This window comes from Bufo bufo, chromosome 9, assembly GCF_905171765.1.
Source record: "Bufo bufo chromosome 9, aBufBuf1.1, whole genome shotgun sequence".
Lineage (NCBI taxonomy): Eukaryota > Metazoa > Chordata > Amphibia > Anura > Bufonidae > Bufo > Bufo bufo.
In genome coordinates this window covers 143887520-143897263 of record NC_053397.1, presented here as the reverse complement: position 1 = coordinate 143897263, position 9744 = coordinate 143887520, and the positions used below count along the sequence as shown (strand labels likewise).

The 9744-nt window shown below is 48.9% G+C and overlaps 1 protein-coding gene across 1 annotated transcript in view; it reads right to left on the bottom strand.

The window, feature by feature from the left end:
* Positions 1 to 2793: 2793 nt before the first annotated feature.
* Positions 2794 to 9744, bottom strand: part of POLDIP3 (DNA polymerase delta interacting protein 3) — a 36994-nt gene continuing 30043 nt past the window's right edge. Inside the window, exon 9 of the mRNA XM_040407578.1 lies at positions 2794 to 3354. Coding sequence (XP_040263512.1) covers positions 3168 to 3354 — 187 coding nt within the window. The 3' untranslated portion in view covers positions 2794 to 3167. The remainder of the gene's footprint in view (positions 3355 to 9744) is intronic.

The following is a 9744-nucleotide window of genomic DNA, read 5'->3' as shown; positions in this document are numbered from 1 at the left end:
CAGGGCTCTCTCATTCTTTGTACCAATCTGTTGCTCCATTAGTTCATGTTTAGTGTGCCCGATTTTTTTAAGGGTTTACCTAAACATGTACAGCACCCTCGATTTAAGGGAGTTTTCAGATACTTTAATATTGATGGCCTATCCTCAGGATAGTTTATCAATATCATATTGATTGGGGGCCAACCAATCAGCTGTTTCAGGCAGCCAAAAGAAACTGCAGGTGCCTCAACAAATTAGATTATCAAAAAGTTTATTTATTTCAGTAATTGAATAAAAAAAAGTTAATCTTATATATTAGATTGATTCACGATTATGGCTTACCGCTCTTACCGCTGAATGAAAACCCAAAAGTCAGTGTCTCAGAAAATTAGAATATTGTTAAATATTGTAGAATCATAGTGTCACATTGTAATTATATAATCACACAACACACTTGCAAAGGTTCCCTAATCCTTTAAATTGTGCCTCAGTCTAGTTCAATAGGCTACATAATCATGGGGAAGACTGCCGACTTGACAGTTGTCATTGACACTCTCCACAAGGAGGGTAAGCCACAAAAAGTCATTGCTAAAGAAACCAGCTGTTCAGAGGGTGCTGTATCCAAGCATCTCAATAGCTCCAAAAATTTGAATATTGTGAAAAAGTTCAGTCTTTCAGACTCATGGCAGCGTTTTGGTGTCCGCCTCCAGAGCGGAATGGTGACTGAACGGAGGAAAACTGATGCATTCTGAGCGGATCCTTTTCCATTCAGAATGCATTAGGGCAAAACTGATCTGTTTTGGACTTCTTGTGAGAGCCCATGACGGAAAGCCAAAACGCTAGTGTGAAAGTAGCCTTACCTGGGCTAAGGAGAAAAAGGACTGCACTGTTGCTCAGTGGCCCAAAGTCCTGTTCTCAGATGAAAGTAAATTTTGTTACCAATGTGTTGGTGAGATGATTATATGGCACTTGCTAATATAGCCTTTGTTGAAATTCTGCACCACTTTATATGGCATGTCTCCTTGTACACAAAATATTTTATGCTATCCACATAGATGTCCTGTCCATAAAATGGCTGCTGATGGAGAGTCAAACGACTAGGCAAATCACATTCATGTGACACCTCCTTCATTCAAACATACTACACCTGCTTTGAAATCCGAACAGAACCACTGCAGGAGGCAGGTGCAGTGTTTTTAAATGGATGAGCAATCGAATGGAGGCCACTTGCCTGATCACATGATAGTCAACAGTGTCGCACTGCGACGACTGGGACTTGACAGAAGCACAAAAATGCATGCTCCAATGCTCATATCAGGAGGCCGGAGGGGTGAAAACGGGGGTATGTCTGGGTTCAGCTCTGAACCCAACAACCCCTTTAAGGGCTCAACATTTGTCACACAAGGATAGTCAATGGAGTCACACTGCAACATGCTATGCCACAACAATTCTCCAAAAAATCCATGCAAGTTGAATTTTTGTGCACCTGTCATGTCACAGTCATTGCAGTACTATCATTACGACATGTCACAGTGTAGCTGTACTCATTTTGAAACTCGACAATTGTTGTGTAGCCAAACCCTTATAGAGATGCTAATTTAATTTTCCAGCAGGACTTGGCACCTTGGTTTAATAACCATGGTATCACTGTGCTGGATTGGCCAGCAAACTCGCCTGACCTAAACCCCAACCTGGGCTTCCATAACATCTCAGCCGTGCCACAGGCTGATCACTTCCGCGCCACAGCACACTGATGCAGTAATTCATGCAGAAGGAGCCCCAACCAGGTATTGAGTGCATATACTGTACAACTTTTCAGGAGGCCAACATTTCTGTATTAAAATTTTTTTTTTTTATTGGTCTTATATAATATTCTAATTTTCTGAGATCCTGACTTGGGTTTTCATTAGCTGTAAGCCATAATCTTCAACATTAAAATAAATGTTTGAAATAGATCACTCGGTGTAATGAATCTATATAATACGAGTTTCACTTTTTGAATTACGGAAATAAATTTACTTTTCGATAATATGAAATGTATTCAGATGCACCTGTACACCACGGACTGAACTAGAGGCAGCAGGTTCTGTGGTGCTGCAGTGCAGCTCCCATTCAAGTGAATGTCAGGTGAGCTGCAAGATGTTAGCGCCCAAAACTACACCGTGGACAGAGACTTCCACTGCACAGTCCCCATGGCTGGTGGCAGCCGGAAACTCCTGTTCATGTGAATAAACGTGGAATTTGTGGTCACCATCTGGAGTGCTGCAATCCTTTCATTCAACTTTGGTGCCAGAGTATATGTCCCAAGGGAAGCAACCAATACAATTCAGAGTAAATTCTAATTTGGAGCAAGTCACAAAAAAAAGCTATTATGTAGATACATAGGAATAGTACAATCACCAAAAACCACTCACAACAGATCATGAAAAAATATATAAAGTAAATTTAAGATGGATATACTTTTTAAAGAGTAAGACCATCCAAATGAGTTTGTGGAGAAAAAGAAGAAGAAAGTTTCAGTATAGACATTTAGGCATGATTCAGACAGGCATATTTTCCGTCTGTGTGTAACAGACTACACATGGACCCATTAAAGTCAATGGTTTGTTTCACACATCAGACTGTTGGTCTGTACAAAAACTCACAATGTGCATTATTCCTCGGTTTTCAGAGACTCATTATTTCAAGCACATAGGTATGCAAAAAAAAAAAAAAGACATATGACGTCCATATGGATTGAACTCGTGTCATGCCAACTTCAATATCAAATCCTCTTGTAGCAATCTAAATAGATAACAATAACTACAAAACATCAACAGATTTCCTTTTAAGAAGTAAAAACAGATTGAAGAATTTCAAACAAGTTATGCAGCTTACTGTACATTTAGTTTCCCATAACAGAAACAGTAGAACCAGAATCGTGCTGTATCAGAATACTAGGACAAAGGGAAAACTGAAATTTTTTATGCAACTGCCCCCACAGACTGTACTACAATACTGGGAAGAGGAATGATTGTCCAATTTCTACCAGAATCCTTCCAACAATAACTACCTGCTGGTGATCAGCGCTAAACAAAACCTCAGGAAGCAAAATAAAGTCTTTGTTCTACAATCTCTGGGCACATCCAAGAACTGGTCAGAGTATTCTCTGAAATGTCTGCCATTACGGTTTCCAATATGCATTGGTTTCAGAGCTTAATCTTGAATGCAGTTGGCTGGACAATTGCTGTTGACCCTGAGGATTTGAAGAGTGCTTTTAGGATAGTATCAGGGTCAACTTCAGCTGAAGGATTAGAAGCAGCACTGGAGGACGATGTGGCATTTCTTCTAGATTCCCCTTCCTTCTTTGTTGTTGAGGGTGTGTCACTTAATCTTCTAAAAAGAAAAGGCAATGTTATTTTTTTCCCATAAGGGGGTGTTTGAGGAAACATTCAATATTCAGTTACAATTACTACAGTAACTATGCCTCAGATTGGAAACAAAACAATGGACAAGACAGCACTTGTATCTTCCCCCTACTTCATTGTACCTCATCCGTACAATGCAATGCATTCATTGAGCTGAACCAGGGATGATGCAGTCACTATACAGTGTCTTGAAAAAGTACCCCTTGAACTTTTCACCTTTTTTTTACCTTACACCGACAAAACTTCAATGTATTTTATTGGGATTTTATGTGGTGGACGAACACAAAGTAGCAAGTATGTGTGAAGAGAAAAGAAAATGATACATGGTTTTCAAATTTTAATAAATAAAAATCTGAAAAGAATGACGTACATTTGTATTCAGCCCCTTGTGTGTAATTTATCATCAGTATAACTTCAGCTGCTCTGTAAAGGCCTCAGAGGTTTGTTAGAGAAAATAAGTGATCAAACAGCATCACGAAAAGGAGATTTTTTGCGAAACTCACCTGTAAAATCTTTTTCTCGTCTTTTCCATTGGGGGACACAGACCATGGGTATAGCTTAGGCCATTACTAGGAGGAGACACTATGCAAATAAAAAACAGGCCGTCCTCCACGCTCCAACAGGAGGACCTCAGTGCGTGCAAAAGCAGTAGGAGAAGGAGATCAGAGACCAAATATTAACAAAGAAAAGCAGAACCAAGGAACACCGCCATTGGGCCGTTAACCATAAGGTCCCACTAGAATAGAACCAACCCCTCCTGCAACAGACAAGAATGGGTGGGAGCTGTGTCCCCCAATGGAAAAGACGAGAAAGATTTTACAGGTGAGTTTCACAAAAAAAATCTCCTTTTCTCGCCCATTCCATTGGGGGACACAGACCATGGGACATCCTAGAGCAGTCCATGGGGTGGGAGACCAGCACCTCCAGAGGTAAAACATCCAACGGTTAAACAGGAACCACAGCCTGCAATACCTTGCGCCCTAGGGCAGCATCAGCCGACGCCAAAGAGTGCAGCTGGTAGAATTTTGTAAAGGTATGTAAGGACGACCAGGTGGCCGCCTTACAAAGTTGTGATGTAGAAGCTCGATTGCGCCTGGCCCAGGAGGCCCCCACCGCCCTGGTGGAGTGCGTAGTAACCCCCGCTGGGGGAACCCTACCCCGGGATCGATAGGCCATGGCAATAGTCGACCGAATCTACCAAGCCACAGAGACTTTGGAGGCCGCCAGACCCTTACGAGGCCCCTCAGGAACCACAAAAAAGGAGTCCGAGTGGCGAAATGGGGCAGTAATCGACAGGTACACTCGTAAAGCACGGACAACATCCAAAGAATGGAGAGCACGCTCCTTGGGGTTCGCCGGAGCGGGGCAAAAGGATGGCAGCACTATGTCCTCATTAAGGTGGAAGGCGGAGACCACCTTGGGCAAAAAGGAAGGGACAGGGCGCATTACCACCTTGTCCTTGTGGAAGGCCAAAAAGGGCTCCTTAGAGGAAAGGGCAGCCAGCTCAGATACCCTCCTGATAGAGGTGATGGCCACCAAAAAGACCACCTTCCAGGTGAGAAAACTCAAGGAAATGTCCCTCAGGGGCTCAAAAGGAGCCGCCTGGAGAGAAGACAGAACCAGGTTCAAATCCCAGGGGGGTAGGGCAGAGGAGGGACATACGGAGGGACCGAATGCGCCACCCCCTGCAGGAAGGTCCTCACCGGACCTAGCAGAGCCAGAGAGCGCTGAAAGAAAATGGCCAGAGCGGAGACCTGACCCTTCAGAGAGCTCAGAGACATTCCCATCTCAAGACCCGACTGGAGAAAGGAGAGGACCACCGAAACGGAGAAATGAAGGTGAAAAAAGCCCATCTTCTCACAAAAGGCAAGAAAGGCCTTCCAGGTACGATAGTATATCCGGGAGGAAGCTGGTTTCCTGGCTTTGATCATGGTCTTCATGATAGAGTCCGAGAAGCCCCTCTTCTTCAAGATGGTGGTCTCAACAGCCACGCCGTTAAATGAAGTGGTTGTAAATTCTGGTGGAAGAGAGGTCCTTGAGACAGTAGGTACTCCCTGAGAGGAAGAGGCCACGGAACGTCCGCCAGCATCCGAGTGACCTCCGAGAACCAGGCGCGGCGAGGCCAATCGGGGGCGATGAGGATGGTCGGGATTCCTCCTGCCACGACCCTGCGAAGAACCTTTGGGAGTAGAGGCAATGGTGGGAAGACAGAGGAGTGCGAAGTCTTGCCACGGAGACACCAGAGCGTCCACCCCGTACGCCTTCGGATCCCGAGCTCGGGCCAGGAACATGGGAACCTTGTTGTTGAGCCAGGACGCCATCAAGTCCACGTCCGGGCGGCCCCAACGAGGACAGAGGTCCTCGAATACGTCCGGATGCAGAGACCACTCACCCGGATCCACCCTGTTGCGGCTGAGAAAATCCGCTGTCCAGTTTTCGACCCCTGGGATGTATACTGCAGACAATATTGGAACGTGAGCCTCCGCCCACTGGAGGATCCTCTTCACCTCCTGCATCACCGGCCGGCTGCGGGTTCCGCCCTGATGATTGATGTAGGCCTCGGCTGTGGCATTGTCCGACTGGATCCTTACCGGGAGACCCGTTAGGAGGGGGGTCCAATGAGACAGAGAGAGGAAAATTGCTCTGAGCTCCAATATGTTGATTGGAAGACGGGCTTCCACTTTTGACCACACCCCCTGAACCGTTCGAGCCTGGAGAACGCCGCCCCAACCCAGGAGACTGGCATCGGTGGTGACTACTGTCCACGAGATTGGGAGGAAGGATTTCCCCGAAGTCAGATTCTGAGGGGACAGCCACCACGGGAGTTCCATGCGAACCCGAGGAGGAAGGCGGATCCCAGAGTCCGAGTGTGAAACTGGGCAAAGGGGACTGCCTCGAAGGAGGCCACCATAAGCCCCAGAACCTGCATGCACTCCCGGATGGAGAGACACTGGGAATGTTGAAGGCGAGACACCGACTCCCGGATCCGTGAGAACTTGCAATGCGGGAGGAATACCCGGGCTGCAGTAGTATCCATAATCATCCCCAGGTAGGTCACCCTCTGGGCAGGTTGGAGAGAGGACTTCGGGAAGATGATCAGCCAGCCGAACTGTTGCAGAGTCTGAACAGTGATCCTGACGCTGTCTTCGGCCTGGGGACGAGAGGGAGCCTTTATCAGAATGTGGTCCAGGTAGGGCAGCAGAGATATGCCCCTGGTACGGAGAAGCCCCATGATCGGCGCCAAGATCTTTGTGAATACCCGCGGGGCTGTCGCCAGCCCAAAGGGAAGGGCAACGAACTGATAATGACGGTCGCCAATGGCGAATCGCAGGAAGCTGTAGTGAGATTCTGCAATAGGGACATGCAGATAGGCGTCCCGGATGTCCACCGACGCGAGGAACTCCCCTGGAAGAAGAGAAGCAATAACGGAGCGGAGGGATTCCATCCGGAACCTCCGCACACGCAGGGACTTTTTTTTTTTAACAGCTTCAGGTCTAGGACCGGATGCACTGATCCCTCCTTCTTTGGCACTACAAAAAGAGATTTGAATAGAAACCTGCCCCCTGTTCCCCCAGCGGAACTGGGACAACTACTCCCCTGACCAGAAGGGAAGAAACTGCTTGTAAAAGGGCCGAGACTCGAGCCGGATCCCCCGGAACACGAGACTGAAAGAAACGTTCTGGAGGTCTGGAAACGAATTCTATCTTGTAACCGGAAGTTACAATTTCCAGGGCCCAGGCATCTTGAACGTGAGCTCTCCAGACATGCTTAAAGGAGAGCAGACGGCCCCCCCACCGCAAGCGATGGGGCGCCCCTTCAGGCGGAGGACTGCTTGGGAACCGCGGGGCGGTCAGAACTCCCTTGGAACTGTGCCCGCGGGCGCCAGGAAGGTGGAGGCTCAAAGGAAGGCTTCTTGCGGGAGTCTTGAGAGCCGCCGGAGGAGGGGGCTGTCGCAAACCTGGAGGATGAGAAGCGCCGAAAGGACTGGTTTCTAGAGCCAGAGGGGCGAGCTCTGAAGGCTCGCTTGGATCTAGATTGGGGCAGGGGTGTACTCTTGACCCCCGTAGCGTCAGAGATAATCTCATCCAGTTTAGCACCGAAGAGCCTGGAGCCCCCAAAGGGGAGGTTAGTGAGGGAGCGCTTGAAGGAAGCGTCGGCGTCCCAGACCTTCAACCAGACCTCCCTGCGCTGCGTGACCGAGAGGGCCGAAATCCACGCAAAGAGAGTGCTGACGTCCAATGAGGCCTCACAGAGGAATGTTGTCACCTGGGACATCTGGAGGATGAAGTTTAGGGTGTCCGCAGACATCCTACTCCGCGATGTCCTGATGATGGCGCTGCAACTACACCGAAAGCGCCCTGGCTACCCAGGCCGAGGCGAATGCGGGCCGCAGACCTGTGCCCACCAAAGAGAAGATGGCTTTGGAAAGAGTCCAAACGCCTGTCAACGGTGTACTGTAGGGAGGACCCGTCCAGGACTGGTATTGCCGTATTCTTAGCCAATCTGGCCACCGGCAGGTCGACCTTAGGAGGAGAAGACCACTGCTGCACGTTATCTGCCGGGAAAGGATAAAGAGTATCCATGCGCCTTGTAGCAGAAAAACGGTGATTAGGGCGTTCCCAAGCCTTAGAAATGACCTTGCCGAATTCGCCCATGAATGGGAAATGTGACAGCCTTCGGTTTTCTGGAGTGGAAGAGGGGGAATTCATGGCTACTAGTAGAAGGAGGTTCCCCCTGGATGTCAAAGGTGTCACATACCGCCGTGACCAAGTCTGCCACCATGGTGGAGAGCTTAGGTGAGGGTTACGGCTCCGTGTCCTCGTCCGAGCCGGACCTTTCCCCTTCAGACCTGTAATCCCTGCGAGAGGGAGAGGCTGAACACACCTCCAGGCGAGGGGGGGGGAAGCAGAGTCATCCGAGGAGGGATGCTGCTGCGTACGCTGCCCCTTAGCGGTCGAGCGTCCTCTGTGGGGGGCACCAGGAGGTGGAGCGGTGCTAACCACAGGCACCGCAGGTGGAGGATCAGTGGCCGCCATGCGTTCCATAAAGGCCACGGCCGCACGCGAGACTTGGGCCAAGTCCGCGGTCGCCCTATCTATGGCAGAGGCCCAGGAGGGCTCCGCTGGCTCCAAAGGGGCAGAGGAGGGACTGGGCTGGTTTGGTGGAGGGGGAGGAGGCGGTGGATGATCCTGTCCCGAGGTAAGGCAAGAGTCACAGGAGCCTGTAACCGATAGTGGCAAGCAGCAGACCTTACAGGATCCCAGTGGGACCTGAAGTGTCGCCTTAGATTTTTCAGTCCTACCGTGACCTGTGAGGAGCTGGAGTAGCAGTCAAGCGTGGATAGGCGCTGATGCAAAGTGGAAGCGTCGGAGCTGACGTGATAGGCTCCGCTCCCAAGCCGAGTCACAGAAATCGTGGGGAAAAAATAGCGGAAAAAATTTGCGGGGAAAAATAGCAAAAAAAAAAATTAAAAAAAAAAAAAAAAAAAAAAAAAAAAAAAAAAAAAATCGCTCAAAAAATTTGCGTGTGCAAAAAAAAAATGTGCGCGGGAATATGAAAAAAGACAGACCTCGGCTCTGAAAATGGCGCCCACCGCCAGGATACAGGGGACAAGAAGGAATCCCTCCTCCCTCTCAAAGGTAAGCCCTAAACAACCATGTCACAGTGTGAACATGGGGGGAGGGGGAGCTGCAAGAGAGCCGATGTACTTATCCGAGTCCTGCAGTCTTCACCCTCTGAAGAGGTGACCCCATGCTGGTCCGGAACAGTCATCTGGCACAAGGAGTGGCAGTGCACTGGATAGAGGGCAGGACTAGGTGACCCCGGATCTGGTAGGCCACCGGAGCTGCAGGTCGAGCCCGGTTCCACTCCATCTTCTGGGGGGGAAAGGGAGGTAGCCGGGGATGGCCATTCGACCCCGGCGCTCGCTCCACTGAGACCAGGGATGCACCATGCGACCCTGCGTCCTCTGTTTAGAAAAAAATAAACAGGAGAAGAAAAAAACTACAGGGACAACCCTGCAGCAGCAGGACTGTCACCTCCTTATCCGACACTAAGCTAAAACTGAGGTCCTCCTTTTGGAGCATGGGGGTATAGCCAGTGGAGGAGGAGCTGTTTTTTATTATTTGCATAGTGTCTCCTCCTAGTAATGGCCTAAGCTATACCCATGGTCTGTGTCCCCCAATGGAATGGGCGAGAAAACCAAGTAACACACCATGCAGGTCAGGGATCAAGTTGTGGAGAAGTGTAAAACAGGGTTAGGTTATAAAAAATATTCAAAGCTCTGAACATCTCCCATAGCACTGTTCAATCCATCATCCAAAAATGGAAGGAGTATGGCACAACTGCAAACCTACCA